The sequence below is a fragment of the Crotalus tigris genome, unplaced genomic scaffold, assembly GCF_016545835.1.
Source record: "Crotalus tigris isolate CLP2741 ecotype Arizona unplaced genomic scaffold, ASM1654583v1 scf7180000024472.5447098, whole genome shotgun sequence".
NCBI classification, from domain to species: Eukaryota; Metazoa; Chordata; class Lepidosauria; order Squamata; family Viperidae; genus Crotalus; species Crotalus tigris.
Genome location: NW_024100643.1, coordinates 997,738 through 1,020,037, shown reverse-complemented (window position 1 = coordinate 1,020,037; position 22,300 = coordinate 997,738). Strand labels below are relative to the sequence as shown.

General features: G+C 43.7%; 1 protein-coding gene across 7 annotated transcripts in view; it reads left to right on the top strand.

The window, feature by feature from the left end:
• Positions 1-22,300, top strand: part of ARHGAP23 (Rho GTPase activating protein 23) — a 236,373-nt gene that overhangs the window by 111,686 nt on the left and 102,387 nt on the right. For all 7 annotated transcript variants that reach the window (XM_039333128.1, XM_039333127.1, XM_039333126.1 and 4 more), the window contains exon 2: positions 2,297-2,476. In XM_039333128.1, the coding sequence (XP_039189062.1) occupies positions 2,297-2,476 (180 nt within the window). The remainder of the gene's footprint in view (positions 1-2,296; positions 2,477-22,300) is intronic.

Here is a 22,300-nt window from a genome sequence, read left to right as displayed (position 1 = left end):
AATTAGAAGTTCTCTAGTTGGATTTTTTTTTTTTTTGGAGAAAATAGGCATTTAAATCCAACTTCTTTGGAATTTATTATTTGGGATTTGAGGGTGTTGTCAGGCATACTTTTTCTCCCTCTCCAAGCACATACTAGTATCAGAAATATTCAACTTTTGTTCAACAAGTGTTCTAGAACCTTTGTCTCTAGATACTTATTATTCATAAAAGTCCAGCTGTTTTTGGAGGGGCCTCTGTCCTTTGTTATCTTAAAGCTTATATAATAGTCATATAAAAATGGAATCTTTCTTAATTTGATAAGCAACAGATTAGGCCATGATTCTATCTTGCTACCTGCTTATTGTGTCAGGGACCAAAAAGTTACAGGACAGGTTACATCTGACTTTGTGAATTGTGAAGATGGTATTGTTGTATTTAGGATTAGAGTGGGAATTGACACTGGGATAAGTTTATTAGTGGTATTAAGATACAGTACTTCTGTACCTTCATTTTGCAACCCTAACAATCTTTTTTTACAGTGCCTCACTACTGACCCCATGACTGTTACTCTGGGAATAATTAGATTTCCAGATTTAACAGTACGGGTGACAAATATAGAAATGAAAAAAAATCTGAATCCAAGCAGCAACTACCCCCCCCCCTTTGCTTATCCTTCATTTATACTGATTTTTCCCTTTGGTGATGTAAAAGAAAACTGATTGTTGTTCAGTATCAAAAGGTTAGTCTGAGGATAATGTGGCAGTGTAATTGGAAACTGAGGGAGAAGAGATTAAGACAGGACAAGGAATAGCATAGCATAGCATAGCATAGCATAGCATAGCATAGCATAGCATAGCATAGCATAGCATAGCATAGCATAGCGCTGAAAGTCCAGCCCCCTGCTCAAGCAGGAGACCCTGTACCATTTCATGCAAGGGACCGTCCAGTCTCTTTTTAAAAACTTCCAGTGAGGGAGCGCCCACAATTTCTGAGGGCAAGCCGTTCCACTGGTTAATTGTCCTCACTGTTAGGAAGTTTCTCCTTAATTCCAGGTTGTGTCTCTCCTTAATTAGTTTCCAACCATTGTTTCTTGTCTTGCCCTCTGGTGCTTTGGAGAATAATGTGAACCCCACTTCTTTCAGACATTCTTACATGTCCGGCTATGTTTCAATACTTAATTGACAAAAATATATTCACAATGGTTTTGGGGGTATAAGAATGAAGCTGGAAATTATTTGACTTTACTGCAGAATGGAGATGATACCATGCAATCATACAGATCCCGAACCAATCCAGGGATAATATAAATGCAGTTCTACTTTGAAAAAGTTCTGGAAAGTATAATTGGAGATTATTTTATTTTATTCCATAATAACCCTATGAGATATATATATTGACCAGACAGGGTCTAATAGTTATGTCTGGTCTTACCTGCTTATGAGTTGGAGGGTCCAATTCTGCCCATTTCTGTTTTTTTCTTTCTCCAGTGGACGATACAGAACTCATTCTGGATGCAAACGTTCATTATTTTTCAGATAGACTAATGTTTTAGGAGCAATGGTGGGATTCAGCCAGTTTGCACCACTTTGGCAGAATTGGTAACTCATTTTTTGTTGCCCAGGCCCAGAATGGACTTCTGGAAGTGGCATCCACACAGAGAACCGGTTGTTCACATATTTGAATCTCACCACTGGTTAGGAGATTCAATATAGTAAAAAAAAAATCTTTCCTTCCTTCCTTCCTTCCTTCCTTCCTTCCTTCCTTCCTTCCTTCCTTCCTTCCTTCCTTCCTTCCTTCCTTCCTTCCTTCCTTCCTTCCTTCCTGCCTGCCTGCCTGCCTGCCTGCCTTTACAAAACATTAATTATTTCACTCTTAATCTTACTTTTCTCTAACTTGATAAACTCTGGGCAAATGATATATTCAATAGAAAAATTCCATAACTTTATAACAGTAAGTTGTAAGAAAAATAATATTCTTCTTACAGCTAACTGGATTCACTGGGAAAAGCTGAAGTCTGTCTCTCCAATGTAGATACCTCTGCCCACAAAAGAAAACAGTTTCTGTCAGGAAGGAGCCATTGAAGCCAGGAGAATTGAGGAGCTGGATGTGTTCCAGGAATATCTACTGCCAAGACCTTTAAAAACACTGTTTCTTTCCCATCTCCTCTTTGGAAAAGTATTTCTAGCCAAATATATATTCTGTTTTAGTCACCAAAAAGCTGTGTTCAAGTATTTATATGGATGATGGAGGTGAATTTATTTTTCTTTCTTGGAACTTTGATTGTGCTCATTCTTGTCTTTTTGTTTTTAACAACAGCCAAAACTGGTCCAAAGAGATGGTACAGCCACAAATGCCAATGCAGCCCCCGTGGAGTCATTTCCCTGGGTGGGGCCAAAGACAGTGGTGTTGCACAAAAACCTTCAGGGCGGTTATGGCTTCACTCTCCGGCATTTCATTGTCTATCCCCCAGAATCAGCTGTGCACACCAACGTGAAGGTAATGTGCTTCTGAATTTGTAAAATGCATGCAGTCATTTGGGAGCTGTGTATTTATCATATACTATATCAGAAGATATTCCTGGAAGCAGGTGGTGTAGTATCTTGCTTATCCAAAGCAGGTCTTGTATGTTCAGTGCTTGGAGGATTGGAACCTGCTTGTAGGGGGCTTTTGAGGTGCGTCATAGAAGAAAAGTAGGTTGCATGTAAATACTACTATGGGGAAAAAAATGCCAGCTCAAGATGTATTGCTAATGTGATATTGGAGACAATGCTTCTCTTACCCATACATAAGAAAAGCTATATTTTATGCGAGGAGTAATTAATTAATTACAGACTTGATTTCTCTTCCCCCCCCCCTTTATATAGGAAGGAAACAAGAATTAGATCATCAACTTATCTAGCTCAGAACCGACCCACATAATTTCAAACAGGAGTCTCTTTTTAAAATTCTCCTTGATTCTCTCAGATTTCATTAGCACTTGGATGAATATGTTGTATCCATGGCTGCCAATTCCTCAGATTAATACTGAAGTGCACAAAGCAAACCTAGCTGTTGACAAATTTAACTGCTTTTTTCCTATTTCTTGTGTGTCAACCTAAATAAGATTTTTTCCTCCTCTTTTTTTCAGGAAAGTTTATTGGCTTCTATATTTCTCCAGCACTGGAGATGGAGAATCCACCAATGGGTTTAGACTGTATTCCTGCCCAATCAGATCAAGTCAGCCAAAGTTGCCATGCCCGTCCTGGACCATAGAGATCCCAGTCTTGACTTGATCTTGCCCAGGACAGACGTGCAAGTTTGGCTCTTAGGCAGGTATAGTCTTCATTGGTGGATTTTCCTCTCCCCAGTAGCTTTGCTGTGCTGTAGTTAACACAAAATTTGGCCTAACGGTACCAAATTTTCTGTGCCTCTCTCATTCAGGAACTTGAAAATTGGCTTCCAATATCCTACATTGGGGGGGGGGGAGAATATAACTAGTTTACTTGGGGGAAAGGGCTCCTTTCCCCTCTTCCTCCCCTTTTAAATTTCCCCTTTACCTCAATAGCTGATCAGACAGGGTTTAATGGCTGTTAGCCCTCATCCACTTGTGGGGGGGGGATTTTGAATTTCCATCAGAGCTTGCGGCTGCAGCTGCGATGGGAGGCTTACAGGCCGAAGATCACAGGTTCCCTAGCTCACGCTCAGGATCATGCGGGGCTCTTTAAGTCTGTTCCAACAAATCCAAGCCCCATGTTCTTCGCTTAGCTCACAACTGGTTTTTTCATGGAGGAGGTGCGTGCGCGCATAGAGGCAGCGCCGATCAGCTGGCAGGCGGCTGCTCGGAAAGGTAAAAGGGGCCGTTTTTTCCCCTTGCGCTCCGGTTGCATTCCTCCCTTTGAAATTGAGCTCTTCGGGTCAGGCTTGCTCCTTAGAGCCTGCCTTCATGCGTGGCTGCCATTTTGGCCGTGTGGCTAATTAAATCTCCCCAGGAACAACAGGCCCTTTCGAACTCGGGGGATTCAGGAAAAGTGGAACCCCCTCTCACCACCAAGGTTGACATTGAAAGCGGGGCTCTTGACGTGGGGAGGTATTCAAAGCGGGCACAGTCCGAGCAGGTCCGATTCACTTAACCAGGCCGTGCTCCTGCAGATGCCGCCATTTTGTAATACACTCAGTTGGGCTGCCATCTTGTAGACAGCCGCCATTTTGTGGCCAGGACCGGCCCTGTTTTTTTTGAACTGAGGCCTACTGTCAGGAAAATTCAGAGCCTGCAGACATCTCTGAAATTCATCCCACACTCCGGTCTGAGCCCTGACTGAACATTTTGAGCATCCGGTCTCTCACTTTTCAGGGTTTGGTGTCTCCTGGTCCCTGCTTGTCATTATACAATTCGGCTCCACTCGGATTCCAGGCACCCCCAGTAGTGTGTCTGTCCTTATCCGGGTAACAACTATACTCGGATTCCAGGCGCCCCCAGTAGTATGCCTGTCCTTATCCACAGTACTTCAGGCCGGATTCCAGGCACCCCCAGTAGTGTGTCTGTCCTTATCCGTGCACAGCCATAGTTGGATTCCAGGCGTCCCCAATTGTACGCCTGTCCTTATCCACGCAAAGGCTGTACCTGGGTTCCAGGCATCCCCTGTAGTATGTCTGTCCTTACCCAGCATGTAATACTCTCCAGATACCAGGAGCCCCCTATCGTGTCCCTGTGCTATCAGAGAATGGAGGATTGTACTCTTGCCTCAAAGGGAGCCTTGCCATCCTCATTGGGTCCACCTGGTCTGGAAGGCATTGATCAGACGGCGGCCAAAACTAAGGTCAGAACTACCACCAAAATTTCCAAAAGAACAGACAAGCAGGCAAAAAGGAGACACCAAGACTTAGAAAAGGAGTTCTCCAAGAGCCAAGTTGGAGAAACCTCAGAACGAAGGGTTAGCCTTGCACTTACTCCTGGGAGCTCCAACCTCCCCTCTGGGGATCTGGTTAACGGGGGATTCCTTACATTCCCCTGCGCAGTACGGGACAGGCGAGTTTCTTTCCGCTTCCCAATCTTCTGCTGCACGGATTCCTCAGGGAGCTCCTGAGGCCACATTTATCCCCACTGCAGCAGGACTCCATCCTAGCGAACCGGCCCCCTTCCCTACGGAGGACTGCCTAGCCTTACTGATCGCATAAGTGGTAGACCGAGCCCTTGACGCCAGGGCTCAGGCTTCCAGGCCAGTGATTACCCCTCCTATCCAACAACTGGGGACTGAAGTCTATTATAGTCCTTCCTCTCCATCTGAGTCATCAGTTTCTGAGGATTCTTACCTCCACCAACCCGACACAGAACAAGACATCCCAATGTTTGAAGAGAAGGAAGCTCCTCCAGAGGCCTCTTCTTTCAGTGGCTTCTTTAATCCTTTATCACCCTACTACGTAAGGCCACATCCACCGCCCATCTTGGGCCCGAGCCTTCGTCAACAACAACCCCCATTTCCCCGGACTTGGAGGCAGACGCGAACTTTGTCGAACCGGTCGTGGCGCAACACCACATCCCTTGCCCTTCTCTGTTTCTGAACATGATCTGGAAACAGTGGACTTCTCTTCCCATCCCAGGTAACACTGACAAAAAGTTGTACAATGTTGCCAAGGATCTGGAGGAGGCTCTGGAGGTACCGGCCATGGACGAGCCCTTAGGTCCCCTAGTATCGGCCATCGCTATTTCTGGGGATTTTTCTGAGGCCCTTAAGGCCGAGGATCGCAAGTGCGAATCCACTTATCGCAGAATGCACCAAGCGGCTGCATGGGCAATCAGGGCTGCAATCTCTGCCTCATTTTTCAACAGGGCCGCCCTCTGCTGGCTTCGGCAGTTTTAAACCCGGATTCCAGCGGAGGATATCTGCACACACCAGGACCTTAGCAAGATGGTGGCGGCCATTGAGTATGCGTCAGGCGTGACCCTTCAGGCTGCCAGGTTTTCGTCCAGGGCTATGGCGTCCAGTATCACTGGTCGCCGTATGCTTTGGTTGAAACACTAGCAAGCTGATGCTAAGTCTAAGTGGAAGCTGGCAGCTGCTCCATATCAGGGAGGTAAATTATTTGGGGATGCCCTAAATCCCTACATAACTGAAAACAAGGACAAACGCAAGGTCCTTAATCATCTCCTCAAAAAATCGGACAAACGCTCCAATTATTATCCACGAAGACAGTCCTTTCGTGCAGGAGCTAGATATAATTACACCCAGCCCTTCCACCCCTTTGCGGCCAGGCAAGATAGGCAGGAGAGACCGACTGATAGACAAACTTCCAGACCCAGGCAACAATCCCAGGGTAAGCGGTCCTTTCGAGGAAATAGCAGGCCATTCTGCCGATCCAGGTGACTCTCCATCAGTACCTCCCATAGGAGCAGACTCTCTTTATTTGCCCCCCAGTGGAGACCACCACCACAGACGCATGGGTGCTCGACACCATTCGTCACGGTCTTTCCCTAGAGTTTATCTCCAACCCCCCCAAATCGGTTCCTTTCTTGTCCATACCTCTGGAACCGAACAAAGAAAAGGTTGATGAACGAAGCCGTTCAACATTTACTGCACATATGGGCCATAGAACTGATGCCTCTGGGCCAGAGGGGTCAGGGATTTTACTCCATCCTCTTCATCGTTCCCAAGGCGTCAGGGGGATGGAGAGTCATTTTAGATCTCAAGGGCTTAAATTTTCATCTTGCATACCGCAAACTCAAGATGCAAACGCTCCGCTCCATCTTGGGAAGCGTAGGAAAGGGGGACCTCCTGACGTCTATCGATCTCACGGAGGCGTACCTCCATATCCCTATCTCTCTGGCCCACCAACGGTTCCTACGGTTCGCGTACAAGGGACGCCACTTTCAGTACAGGGTGCTCCCATTTGGCCTCTCATCGGCTCCCAGGGTGTTTACCAAGATCCTGGCGGTTCTGGCAGCTCATTTAAGCATGATACTAGTCAGAGTCCAATGCTATTTGGACGACATATTAATCCAGTCATCGACTACCCAGTCCGCCAGATCGGACCTCGAACTGGTGGTAAAGCTGCTTCAGAATCATGGGTTCTCGGTAAACTTTCCGAAGAGCCATTTGGTCCCCACAACAAGGCTGCTACACCTCGGCGCTATCATAGATACGGTGGAGTGCCGGGTGCACCTGTGTCAAGAACGCCGGGACAGTATAAGGGAGTCAGTCCTCCAGATACGCAGGAATCGGTCAGTAATGTTGGCCAGTCTCTCCCAGTTGTTAGGGAAGATGATCTCGGCCATAGCAATTGTCCCGTTCCCAGGCTCCACTCCAGGGAACTACAATGTTCATGCTCCCCTTCCAGAGACAGAACCTCAGTGCTTCCCAACAAAGAGTAAGACTCTCACAACAGGTATTACGCTCCCTCATATGATGGCTATCACCAGCCATACTCAGAGGGTCATGTTTCAAGGAGCTGGATAGTGCTCACGACAGACGCCAGCCTGTTCGGCTGGGGAGCACACCTTCGGTCACAGTGGGCACAGGGCCGTTGGTCCAACTCAGACCTCTGGCACAACATAAATTGGCTCGAACTACGAGCCATCCACCTAGCCCTTCATCACTTTCACAACCGGATGACATGCTGCCACGAACTGGTCCTCACAGACAATGTGGCAGCCAAGGCTCACATAAACCATCAAGGGGGTACCTGCTCTCGGAATCTTTTGAATCTTGACCGAGTCTCTTCTACTGGGATCCTGGGCAGAACACAATCTGGCCTCCACCAAGGCTGATCATATTTTGGGGGAAGCGAACACCCAGGCCGACTTTCTGAGTAGAACAACGGTAGATCACTCAGAATGGCGCCTTCACCCAAGGGTTTTCAGAGAAATTTGTCACCGTTTCGGCCTCCCACTTGTGGACCTCTTCGCATCCCCGTCCAACACCCAACTGCCTCAATTCTTCTCCCGGTTCCCAACTACAGGGGCGGAACAGATGGATGCTCTCCGGAGCCCATGGCTGCAGGGCCTGCTTTACGCCTTTCCCCCTCTACCTCTTCTCCCGGTGGTAATACGCAAGATCCTTCGGAAGCGAGTGGAGGTTCTCCTGGTGGCCCCTTATTGGCCAAGGAGACCTTAGTTCGCCTATCTGATGAGCCTCTCCCTCTCAGACCCTTGGCGGATTCCTCAGGAATGGGTCTCTCTCAGCCAAGGGGTTATTCTCCATCCGGAACCCCAGTGGCTTCAGTTAGCCGTCTGGCACTTGAGCACTCAATCTTGACAAGGGAGCTTTGCTCACCAGGGGTCATCACAGTAATCCAGGCCTCCCGCCGCCCTTCCACTAACCACATTTACGAGGCATGTGGAAAAGCTTCCAATTATGGTGCTCTGGCCGACAGTTGTCACTCTCGGAACTCACAATTCCCCATATCTTGGACTACTTGTCAGATGGTCTGGAGAGGGGCTTGGCGCCAAACACATTGCGCAGACAGATTGCAGCTTTCCACGGTCCTCACATGCGACTCAGCGGGGACATTGGGTCATCACCCCTTAATCCGCTCATTCCTTAAAGGGGCCACTAACACCAGACCTCCTACCATGCACAGGTACCCTTCGTGGGAGTTACCATGGGTCCTTTGGGCTCTTACTAAGTCACCTTTTGAGCCCCTAAGGACGTGCGACGTTCGCTACCTGTCCCACAAGGTGGCATTCCTTGTCAATTCACTGTTCCATAGATCACAGGAGATAGTGCTGCCAGATTTTTGCCCTGAACCATTGCACGCTTTGGAATGACAATGGCATAGTTTGGATGTCCGTAGAGCACTCCGGTACTACATTTCGCGGACAGCGGAATTCCTCAAATCTGAAGCCCTCTTTATATCTTTCCACTCTCCCTCCAAAAGTCAGAAAGTTTCCTCTTCCACAATTGGCAGGTGGAGTAGGGCCTGCATCGCCGGGGTGTATGAAGCTGAGGCATTGCCGGTTCCATGACGGGTTACTGCCCATTCTACACAGAGTGCAGCTACTTCCGCGGCCTGGGCTACTCAGGCATCCATTGAGGAAGTCTGCAGGGCGGCCACATGGGCTTCACCATCTCTTTTCATTCGGCACTACAAAATTGATAGGTTCGCCTCCGCTGAGGCTTCCTTTGGTAGGAGCGTTCTCCAACAGGTTATGCATCAAAGTGCCACACCGGACCAGTCTGCTTCCCACCCTCACCAATGTCCCATTGGTGGATTCTCCATCTCCAGTGCTGGAGAAGGGGCGTTGTCTTATCTGAACGCCTTTTCTCAGCATGGAGATGGAGAATCCACTCCCACCCTTGCAAGTCATTTAGGCCTAGGGTTAGTTAGTTTGGTGAGCCACAGTGTCTTGCTGTCAGTCAATGGCTACGCTCGTGTCAAGACTGGGATCTCTATGGTCCAGGACGGGCGTGGCAACTTTGGCTGACTTAATCTGATTGAGCAGGAATACAGTCTAAACCCATTGGTGGATTCTCCATCTCCGTGCTGAGAAAACGCGTTCAGGTAATTCAACGCCCCTTCTCTCCAAAGCTGTTTTAGCTTATGAATATATCTAATTGATTGTTGGTATCTCAGGAATCAAATATATTTGCTCATTTTTTTCTGTTCTTCTCAAGCATAAATAACTTTCTTTTTTTAAAAAAATTATAGAATTATATTCTGTTACTATGCAGTAGTAGCCTCATCCAAATATTACCTTCCAGATATATTGATTATAATTTCACTAAATATAGTGTGCCTATCGGTCAAAATAACTTGGAATTCTAGAAGGTGTATTTCAACATATCTGAGAACATCAAGGCAGGAAAAGTAGGTATAGATTTGTGAACTCTTTATACCTGATGTGCCATATCATCCTGCAACAAAATCAGCAAATTAATTTTTTTATGTTAAGTTGTCATTTATGTTCAGTTCTGGCTGAAATTATCCTGAAATATTTGCAGCTAACCAAATATTAACATTTGGACAAGCTCATGTGCACTGATTGAAGTCTGTTTTGTGGGCCATTGAGATCTATTCTATTGACCATTCTGGGCCACAGCAGCCCAGCAGCTATTCTGCATCTCTTCACCTCCCTAGAGAAATGGCATGCACCAGAAAGGGCAAAGATAATATGGCAGCTTATTGATTACATTCTGTACCGACTTGAGAAATTATAGAATAAATTGTATCTTTATAGCACTGGTTTTTTTTGGAATATCATATCGTCTAGCCCCAAGCAATGTTGGTACACATAGTTGAAGCTTAGCTGCTTCTTCCAAATTGTATTTAGCTCCCCTAAAGTGGTTTTTGGAAGTTAGAGATATATACATATATGTAATTTTTTTTAAAAAACGAAATAACCATGCATTTATCCTATACATAGCTAATTAGTTTATTAACTTATTTTATTACATTTCTATACTATGGCAATGGTATAAAAATAAAAAATTGTTGATTGGGTATTAGTCCTTCTTTCGGGCCAAAGCTAGCTGGGTGACCTTGGACAAGTCACTGTCTCTCAGCCTTAGGAAGCAGGCAATAACAAACCATTTCTATAAAACCTTATCAAGAAAACTGTAGGAACTTTAGGTAATTTCTAGGAAGTTAGGATTGACTCAAAGGCACCAAAATAAAATAAACTATGGGACACAATAATAAATTGCAAAAATAATCAACATCTTCATTAAAATAACTGGAATAACAAACAACAGATTAAATTAACTAATAAGATTGTCCCCATGAGTAATCTAACTTCTAAGAGCACCACCTTCTGTCCTCAATACCCCCCCTCCTCATGGAAGTAAGGGATCAACAGTAATTTTTTCTGAAATATATCAATTAGCTGGATCAATTGGCCCAAAATAAGTCATTGTTGGTATATGCTGGACAATGATAAAGCCAAGAAGATGGGTTCATTTTGGTAGTCTAAAGTTCGATCTAGATACGGAAAAAGAAGTTGAATCAGTTCTGTTTGGTGAATTTTTCCCTGGAAATATCTTGGCACTAAACCATATAGTTTTATAGATTAAAAAAAGAACTTTCAAATGCATCTGGAAACTTACAGGCAGCCAGTGAATGACTCTTAGCATATAGTTAGCCTTCTCTAAGTTAGAAAAGGCCACTGAGTTAGACGATGCCTCTGAGTTAGCTTTCTCTCCTTCACAAACACTTTCTGAGGAAGAAGTAGAATCACTGTAAAATTGTGCCCAGTCCAGGATAGTGTGTCAGCTGCCACCAAAGAGGTAAAAAGGTGAAGGTGTTCCTGTGGAGTTTATTCCGCTAGCCATATCCGATTTTAGGGAGTGGCGTTCATCTCTGTTTCAAGGCTATTGAACCAGCAGTGTCTGAACATCTTTTGTGGTCATGAGGCTAGCATTATTTCACTGTTACTTTCCCACCAAAGTGGTACCTATTTATCAAGCAGCATGATGGCTCAGTGGTTAAGATACTGTCAGCTAGATGTCCCAGGTTTGAGACCTGAGCACCAGGCCTTGTTCTTGGCCCAGCTCCTGCCAACTTAGGAGTTTGAAAGCATGCTAATGCGAGTAGATAATTAGGTACCACTTTGGTGGAAAGATAACAGCGTTCTACCAGTTAGACCAAACCACAAATCAATCCCAGAAGACTAAGACTTTTATTGAGATTAGCTATAACAACAAGCTTGCAAGTCTAATTGTGCTGTACCCCCTCCCCTTTTTTATATCCACATGAATTTGGTATCTGTCTGAGACACTTACATATAGTTTCTGCTTATTTTAGAGTTAACCCATGCTTTTTTTCTTCATCACTGGGTAAAGGATCTGTCATCCTCCTATTTTATTCAGATATCAGGATCAAGGATATTGAAGGACATTAAAGATTATTTATTTATTTGGTCACCCATTTGGTATGTCATCAGGAAACAACACATCTTATCAAATTAAATCTTTATTACTTCATAGACCAGCATCAATAAACAGCAATACATCCACATAAAACAGCACGTAAGCCAATAATAAAAACAAAGCCCAATCATCAGAACAGAAGGGGCACACTTTATCTATTCAGTTCCTAACAATGATTATCGGAATCTACCAGCAAAATCAATACCATTTTCATCCAGACCTGTATCCTGAGTGAAAAAAGTCTAGATAATTTTCTTCTTTTAGATATTTCTAGATTATTTTCTTCAATTAGAGCATGTTTCTTAAAGTGCGGTCCTAGGACCCTAGGGATCTCCCAAGGCTCTCTGAAAAGACCATGAAATTAAAATTATTTGCCACTCTATGTTAAAAAATAATACTTCCCCAGTTCCCTTTCACGTTATTCTCCTCATTAGGGGTTCCTAATTGCAGCTTACTCATTCCTCCCTTTCCCCTATTATACGCTTCATTCAAGCCCCGATCAATTCCTCCCACCCCATTAGGTTGTAAACCGGGTGTTTCTCTCTGTTCTGTGTCTTCTATCTCCCTCTCCCTTTTTACGTGAGCGGCATTTATGTATGTATCCTCTCTCTTGATACCTCTTCCTTTACCTCTCTTCCCTGTGCTCCCTACATCTATATTGTCCTGGGGGTCCCCCCGGGAATCTTGCTCAATGCTAACCCTCCGTATTTATCTCCCACGGAGGGATCTCCATGTTGTATGTACAGATGTAAATGTTCTCTGTCCGTTCTGGAATTGGGGAGGTATGGAGACAAGGATCACCCAAAAAAGGGGGGGAAGGACTCCGCTTAGCCCGAGAACCAGTGATGAGGGGATGAACGGTAATATACGTATAGGAAAGGGAAACAGGAAAAGGTTGGATACAGATGTTAAGGGTACGGTCAGAATGCAACCCAATCAGCTAGGACCGATGACGAGGTCCAGTAGCCGGATGCAAACACTTGTTAATCTTATATAAGCTTCTCCCATTAACTAGCATCAAACCCTGACGATGTTGGAAGTTTTCCGATGAAAGCTCGGTATTTATTAAAGTTTTTCTAGTTTGGATTTTTCCTGGTGTTCGTGTTTTAATTCTTTTTATGATATGGATATACCCAGGAATTGTGTTTTCACTGACATTATTAACAAATATTGATAACTATAACCCATATAAGCAAAAGTTCTTTCAGAGTCTTCCTTAATCTTTAAAAGTGGGAAAGAATCCTGAGAGAAAAAAAAATTAAGAAACATTGATTTAGAGCAGCGGCGCCCAACCTTTTGGGCATGGTTTCTGGCATACTGCAGCCCGGGACTAGTCCATGGACCAGGGGTTGGAGACCCCTGATTTAGAGCACTTCATAACTCTCTATCCTCTCAACAGCAAAAGGAAAGCCTGGAGATTTGGCAATAGTTAAATATGGCCAATAGTTAGAGGGTGTCTTAAGGAGATAGCACACCACAGCTCTTTCAAGGCTATTCACAAGAATCCTTCCCAAAATGAGGCATTGATCACTCATGGTTCTGATCTGCATGGGGACTTGATGGTATTATGTTGTCACTTTGTCACAGATAAAAAGAAGTGTTGATTAAAATAATACTATGATTCCATCTAAGAAAATTCAAGATCTTTGGACTTTTGAGAAACTTTGTTAGCAAAATGCTGTGCAAAAGAGTCATGATTTTCAGCAGAACATTTACCAGCATATCCTTTTGCAACATGGAACTGGACATTTTAAACAAGGCATCAGTGAAGGAGGAGAAGTTGCTTTCTTACCATGTAGTCTTGAACCTGGGGTTATACACATATATAACCAAGTTAACTTTTTATCAACTTAAACCAATGTTGTAGGAGAACTTTTTTCCAACATACACAATTTTTTCAGATTGGTGCCTGCTTCATACTAAGATGAACCTTTCATCCCATATTGCTATTAGTACTGTCATGTAGTGGCTGGCACCCAAATAAAAGAAGGCATCTTCACTGAACAGCACACAAATCTAATTTTAAGGTCACCAAACTCACCATAAGGACCAGGGTAAGCTTAGGCTTTCCAATGCTGAATTCTTTCTACTTTTCATACTGTGACTCACAGTGTTTTTCCTCTTCGCAGTGAATTTTAGCTAGTATAATGTAGTGCACTTCCTTGTGAGTTCTTTCTCAGACCCAAGTAAGCCTTCACTCCAATTCTCCTATCCTATGTAGCCCATAAACACATGTCAATGTTTTTCATCAGAATGAGGAAAATAATGTTCATTTTTTAAAATATGGTTGGTTGCAGAAAATTCAGGATGCATTGCCAAATAGAAACTAAGACAATAGATTATTAGCCCTCAATGAAAGTTTTTGACTGTTGTGTGGTTTTTATCTGAGTAGAGTTCTGCCCATCTAGCAGATTGAAACCATGCAAATGCAAGAGAATAAATAAGTACCACTTTGTTGGGAAGGTCATGTGCTTTGGCATATAGTCATGCTGGCCACATGGGCACGGAAATATTTTTGAACAACGCTGGCTCCCTTTGTTAAGAAGAGCACCTCTCCTTAGAGTCAGAAACATTACCTTTACCTTTATTTTTCTCTTTTTGATACAAATAAGTTTAGAGAGCCTTTTTTGGCAATAAGATAACAAAGATGACTTTTTATTCACAAAGTCAATTTTTCTGGAATTTCTTAAAGGTAGTTCTAAAGTTACAACTGCAATTGAGCCTGCAATTTTGGCTATGGGTTGTGATCATTGTAAAGCAGGTCACCATGTGACCATACTTAATTTTATTTTTTGCAGCATTTTTAAGCAAATGCAGCAGTTGTAAAGAGAATGCCACAGTTTTTAAGCAAATCCATTCTTCGCTTTTTCAAATGCCTGAAAACAACTACTTCTGGATGTTCTGTTCTATTCAGATATAATATCTGGTGTGTAGAGGCAGCTTTCCACTTTCCAATTCATACAGACCAAAGAATTCACCCCCTCTTTTTCTTCCTTTTTTGCTTTTGTCATTTCAGAAAGAGAAAATGGGTCCTTTGCCAAATAAGTTCAAAGGCATCGGAGGATGGCAGGAAAAGAGATGGGTTTGGGATGCATTAAACCACTCCCTGTCTGTCTCATTTCTGCAGGGTCAGCTCCATCTGTACAAAAGGGTGACTATTATGTTCCATGGTATGGACAAAAGGCTGCCCCTCTTCTCTCTCACCCCCTTCTCTCTTTAGACAGAGCCAATCAAAAGTTGGCTCTGTTCTCTTTTGGTCCCTTTCTCCACTCAATAATAAAATACAAAGGTCTTTCTCTGCGGCTGGAGTTCTGAAACTTCAGTGATTTAAAAGTCATTTTTGTTGTACTGGGAAATTTTGGCCAATGCTGGAAACAGCTGAAGACCTCAAAGGAAAAACAGCAGCAATGGTAAAAGAGAAAAGGAAGGCAGCCAACTAAATAGCTGAAACTCTGGGGAAAACAAGTTTGAGGAAGAGTCCTTGTGGGTGAAGGAGCAAAGCAGAAAAAGGATATGCTGATGGTATCTTATTTGGAGATGAGGACAAGCAAGGCTAGGTAGATATGAAAATAAAGATAAAGAATAAAGATAATGCTGTGGGTAAATAAGAACATATGATAAGTCAGATCATTGGTATGTATGTATTTATATGTTGGCAACTCCATTCAGAGTTATGGTGGCTTACAAGTAAGGATTTAAAGTATTTATTGTACAACACAAAACTGTAAATGATAAAACATCCATAATAAATATATAAACATAAACAACTGTAGGAATAATATTAATTGTCTACTATAAACAACTCAAACCAAACAATAATATTCTAGCATCCCAATAGGATGATTAATAAAAAACAAAACTATAATAATATTACAGTAAAAATCACCAACAAGGCAACTCTGAAGGCCCTCAAGAATAATTTTGTCTTCAGCCTTTGGGAAAGCTGTCACAGAGTTGATTGAACTCAGCTCCTTGTAGCAGCTTCAATCTATTAACCCTGGTATAATTGGAGATTAGATTCTATTTCCTTTTGCAGGTCTTAGTATTTCGTGATTTTCTCCAATTCGTTTTTGTTCTGATATCACCAGGTAGTGCCACATCCATTATCCAGACTTTTTTTGTCTTTCTTATCAATGGTTGTTAAAGCTGGGGCATTATGTGTCAGGTGCTTCTCTGTTTGAATTTTTAAATCCCAGAACACTTTAGCTTCTTCATTTTCTATTATGATTTCTACTTTATGGCTCTACCAGTTTTTGCTTGCAGGCAAATGATATTTCTTGCAGCTATTCCAATACACCATTGTTGCTATTTTGTCATGCTGTTGTTTGTGATCAGTCTGTATGATTTTGCAGTAGTTGTATAGCTTTTCTCCTATTTACAAATGCCTGCAAAGCTTATATGTTTGTCAAATTGACAGATGTGGTTTGCAGTGCCAGTTTGGCAAGCACACATTTCTGGTATTTGGATATCTTCCATTTTTCTCAAGGCTGGTGGATTGTCTATTCATTTTTGTTTGCATTGTTACAAGACTGTTTATACATACATACATACACACTCTTATATATTATGTCATGTCATATATGTCATGTTCCTTTCATGTCATGTAATGTCATATCATGTCAAGTTCCTTTCATATAAGTCACTTGAAAGGTAGGTATCAGTCTTCTTAATAAATACATTTCTCATGTGTTTTATGAGAACCAGAAATTTCCATTTTTGTTCCAGACCAAAAATTGTTCACTGAGGAAGTTTTCCTTGAAAAAGACTTCATTAGATATTTATCTTTTAAAATATTTGGTGGTGTTGTTTTACTTGCCATCTGCCAACTTTTCCTTTTTTGATTGTTGCTGTTTTTTTCTTGGATTTATCTTAATGTTAAAGAGATAAAGAACCTTGAGACATTTCAAACAGTCATGGAATTTTGCAGTGAAAAGTGACAACAAAATAATACATAGTCAATCAGATTTGATTACAGAATCATGGCCTTGAGAACAAGTGAAATCAAATAAAAGTGATGGAGAAGTAATATCAATGTATTAGTGAACATTTTTGTGAGGAATGCCAAATAATATAGTGAAATACAGTTTTGATTATTAATATGTAGAAAATATCTGCCAAAAGCTGTAAATAATTTGCAAATCAACATCTTTTTTCCTGATACTTGGCATTTATTTCTATATAATGAAGCACTGCCCATCCACTTAGCAAGTTCCCTTCCTGAAATGCTTGCTCCATGGATCTTATAACAAAAATTTGAAGCAATAAGAAAGACAACAGAAAAGAAGGAGCATAATATAGGATGAATGGAAGCAGATTAATTCCTACATTTTTTTTTTTTTTGTCTTCCCTTGTTCCATTGAGCATATTTGTTTAGCAACACCATTCTTCTTCTCTCAGCATGGTGGTTTTGACTCTGGAGCCAGATTATATAAAAGGTTAAGTGAAGAAGCCAAACCAGGAAGGGGATATTTAGCAGTCTTTTTGAAAGATTCCCATCTCTACGGGAAGGTGGAGATTCACCAGCAGGGTGAGGCTCCAGATCCAGGGGCTGGGTTTCAATGGAAATGATTCGTTAGGGTGGGAGCAAGAAACCATGTGTGTTTCACACCAACTAAGAAATAGGTGTATGAATGAAAGAGAATTAGACCTAGGGATTTTCTCTCTGCTCTCTGTGTTCCACCCTTTCTAGCTCTTGATTATATTTATCATCTTAACCAGCATATAAAATTCTATGAAACTAATAGAGCTAGTAAAAAAAAAAAGCAAACTTGAGATTAACAACACTAGTAACAACATCATAGTGGTAACATTAATTGTTCAGTTATCATTCTGAATGGAAATATTATCATAAATACATTATGCATTTCACATAAACAGAATTCTGAAGATTTTAAGCTGAATCAAGTATGAAAAGTCTTGTGATTTCTTTAATATGGAATCTAAACTTGGATAAGAAGCGAATAAGAAACCATTAATTTTAATTGCAGTTTGTTAAACAAATCTAGTCAGTGCTCCTCATTTGGGCGTCTTAATAAACAAAGTGCAGAAGAGGCATCTCTTGTTTGTTTATCTGCTCTGGGAGGAGCCAGGTGTGAGGACCCAAGCAACTTGCACAAGGATGTTTTTCCCATTTGTAATTAAAATTCTTAGAATTTTGATGGAAATTGACACACAGATATTTCAATAACAAGCTAGATATAGAAGTAATGGTTGTCAAAAGGCCATTCTATGGTTTCTTGCAAAGAGTTGGCATCCAAAAGAGAGCTTCTAGTAAAGATTTTCAAACTGTTGAAGTTTTAAATACAGGAACAGTAACTTTTTCAGTAATTTGGCTTGACAGATCTAGACACTATTGTGAAGTGCCATGTATGCATTCTCTTCCACTAGGTTTTTGAATATAGAAGACAGCAGAAGATCCACTGGTCAAGTTTTTAGAAAATTACCTATTCACATCTGGGAATCTGGCATAAAGTGAACTTTAGTCTAACCCAATTCTTGTGCTAATACAGTATTGTTATTCCTTAAGTACCGTATATTATGGGACCCTGAGTCTTCAGTGTTGCTTCATAAATTAAAGACTTTGTTGAAGATTTTATAATCTGAATCAGATTTTGCAATGCAAAACTTGCCCATTCATCCATCCCACTATCATGCTACACCATTCTAAAACTAGTGCCATAGATTTGCAACAGCTGCAATGATGGGGGAAATATATTAGGAACAGAGCTGCATTGCTCCATCACTTACTTCCCTTCCTCTTACAGATGCTTATTCTCACTTTCAGTTCTTCCAGTATAGCCAGATATTATTGGCAAATGGCATGGAATTTCTGTTTCTGGGTTTCCTTTTCTATGATTCAAATGAGGTGAATGCTATTAGACACAAATTACAGAATTAGATGATCACCTTCTGTTCAATCAAATAATTAGTAATGGTGTCAGAATTCACAAGTAGGAGGCTTATGGACACGAAGGCAAAAGACTGCTTAACCTTCTTCAGCTAACTTCCAGATTTCTATCGGTTCTCTCTGGTTTGAAATAGCTTATTCCTAGAGCGACCTGTTTTGCTTCCCTTCGTTTCTGAAAATGTGCTTTGATAAAAAAGGTTTGAATGTAAAAGATGTTTTGGCAATAGTAGATACATCCTTTCTAAGATCTAAATAAGCATCCAATATGATTGGAATAATTTTTGAATCAGACTTTCGAGCTAAAAGGCATTAAAAAATGGTTTACCAGATTTGTCAGTGAGTTCTGCACACAGCCTTATCCTATATATCTGTGTATTAATGATTCTCATGTGAATGTGGTTAGCAGCATCAAGTTTCTGGGTGTGCAGCTAACAAATAGACTAGCTTAGTCACTCAACAATGAGACACTGGTGAAGTGGGCCCATGAGTGCCTGCATTTTCTGCATCGCATGACAAAAACTCATTCTCCAGCACTGGAGATGGAGAATCCACCAATGGGTTTTGACTGTATTCCTGCCCAATCAGATCACTTCAGCCATAGTTGCCACGCCCATCCTGGACCACCGAGATCCCAGTCTTGACTGATCTCGCCCAGGAATCAGACGTGCAACTTGGCTCTTAGGCAGGTACAGTCTCCATTGGTGGATTTTCCTTCCAGTAGCTGAGAGATTGTAGAGATGTAATTGGATTTTTTTTTCTTCCCTAATTTGGGTGACTTTAATCCTAATCACACCCCAAAAAATTAGAGTTAGCCTTTCTCCATTGAGGGGATATTCTTCCCTGCTAAGAAAGGAGCTTTTTCCTCCCCTCCTCTCCCCCCTCCCACACCCTTCCTCCACTTCCAAAGGGGATTAAGCACCGGTTTGACAAGCAGTTGTGGTTAATGGCTGTTACCACAGTCAGATCAAACGGAGCCTGCGGCTGCAGCCATTGAAGACCTCAGATTCAGGACACCTGAGTTTTCACTCACTCAGGAACCCCAGCTGCTTTGTTGTGCCCACGTGGCTTGAGAAGGCCCAGGGGACAAAGACTTAAAGAGGAGGAGCCGAGGCGTATGCGCAGCCACCAATTTGAGACTGCGCGGCCTAAATAGGCTCCAGCAGGCAAGCTGTACAGATTCCTATCATGGGGGGGGGAGGAACACCTGGGGTGGAAGCCTGCCTTCTCCGGGGGAGGTAAACATCAGACCATAGGCAGGCAGTTTTGGGTGAATCTATTGAGGATCGCCCTGGGCACAAAGAAGAACCTCTGATTTCTCGTAGACATTTTCACAATATTATATCGTTAATATTATTAATATTATTAATCACAAGCTCCACTCGGGGATCCGACTAGATTGAGGGGGGGACACAACCATACTTCTCTGATTCTCCAATTTTCAGGTCCTGGTGTCTCCTCGCTCTCAAGTTGTCAGCCTTTTTTGCAAATTTTCCAGGCACCCCCAGTCTTGTGTCTGTCCTTATCAGATAACGGCTGCTTGGATTCCAGGCGCCCCCAGTCATATGTCTGTCCTTATCCATAGCATTTCAGGCCGGATTCCAGGCGCCCCCAGTCGTGTGTCTGTCCTTATCCGTGCACAGCCATAGCCTATCCACATAAAGGCTATACCTGGATTCCAGGCATCCCCTGTAATATGTCTGTTCTTACCCAGCGGGCATGCTCTCCAGATTCCAGGGGCCCCCTACCGTGTCCCTGTGTTATCGGAGAACGGAGGAAGCCATCCTTCCTTCGACAGAAGTCTTGCCATCCTCATCAGGTTTACCTGGTCCGGAGGGCACTGATAAACCAACGGCCACTAAGGCCAGTTCTACCAAAAAATCTTCCAGAAAGGCAGACAAACAGACCAGCAGGAGACACCAAGCCCTAGAAAAGGAGTTCTCAAGGGCACAGAAAAGGGCCAGACTGGAAACCACTCAGACCGGAGGCTTAGCCCCTGACTTGCCTTTGGGGGTCCCCACTTCCCCACTAGGAATCTGATCAATGGGGGAATCCTCACATTCCCCCGTGCGGCGTGGGACAGGTGAGTTCTCTTCCCTTTCCCAATCTACTCCATGGGCATCTCAGGGGGCCCCAGAGGCCACATTCACCCCTACTGCACAGGTCTACGTCCTAGCGAGTCGGTCCCTTTCCCCTCGGAGGACCGCCTAGCCTTACTGATCGCACAAGCAGTAGACTGAGCCCTCGAGGCTAGGTCCCAGGCTCCCAGGCCAGGAACAGCCATGATTCGCCCTGTCCAACAACAAGGGGTGGAGGCCCATCACTATCCCTCTTCTCCATCGGGGTCATCTGTTTCTGAGGACTCTTACCTCGACCAACCCGTCACAGAGCAGGAGGTCCAAATGTCTGAGGAGGAAGACATCTCTCCTGATGTGCCCTCATTCAGCGGCCTCTTTAACCCCTCTTTCTTTATTACTTTACTGCGTAAGGCTACATCCACAGTTCATCTCAGACAGGGAACCTCAGCTGAATCGGCTCCCGTTCTCTCGGACGCGGAGTCTGATCCGAACTTCGTCGAACGAGTAGTGGCCCAACACCAGATCCCGTGCCCCTACTTATTCCTGAACGCAATCCGGAAACAATGGACTTCTCCGGCTTCTCTTCCTCTCCCAGGTAACACCGACAAGAAGTTGTTCAATGTAGCCAAGGAATTGGAGGAGACGGTGGAGGTACCGACGGTGGATGAGCCCTTGGGGCCCCTAGTATCGGCCACCGCCATATCCGGGGATTTCTCTGAGGCCCTTAAGGCCGAGGACCGCAAATGTGAGTCCACCTACCACAGAACACACCAGGCGACAGCATGGGCAATCAGGGCCGCAACCTCCGCCTCCTTTTTCAACAGAGCCTTGCTCAGCTGGCTTCGACAACTACAGACCAGAGTTCCAGCGGAGGACCTCCGCACACCCCAGGACCTCAGTAAAATGGTAGCGGCCATGGAGTACGCGGCAGATGCAACACTCCAGGCTGCCAGATTTTTGGCCAGAGCCATAGCGTCCAGCATCACCGGTCGGCGCATGCTCTGGTTGAAACATGGCAAGCCGATGCAAAGTCCAAATGGAAGCTGGCAGCTGCCCCATACCAGGGAGGCAAGCTGTTTGGGGACGCACTGAGTCCCTACCTAACGGAAAACAAGGACAAACGCAAGGTCCTTAATCACCTCCTTAAGAAATCAGACAAACGTTCCGGTTACTACCCAAGGAGGCAGCCCTTTCGGGCAGGGACCAGGTTCGGCTACACCCAGGCATCGCAGCCTTTTGAGTCCAGACAAGATAGGCAGGAGAGACAGGCAGATAGACAGGCGTCTAGACCCAGACAACAAGCACAGAGCAGGCGGCCCTTTCGAGGGAACAGCAGGCCATTCCGCCATTCCAGATGACTCCACATCAGCACCTCCCATAGGGGGCAGACTCTCCCTGTTTGCCCACCACTGGGAGGCCACCACCACGGATGCGTGGGTTCTCAACACCGTCCGTCACTGTCTCTCCCTAGAATTTGTCTCCAACTCCCCAAATCAGTTTC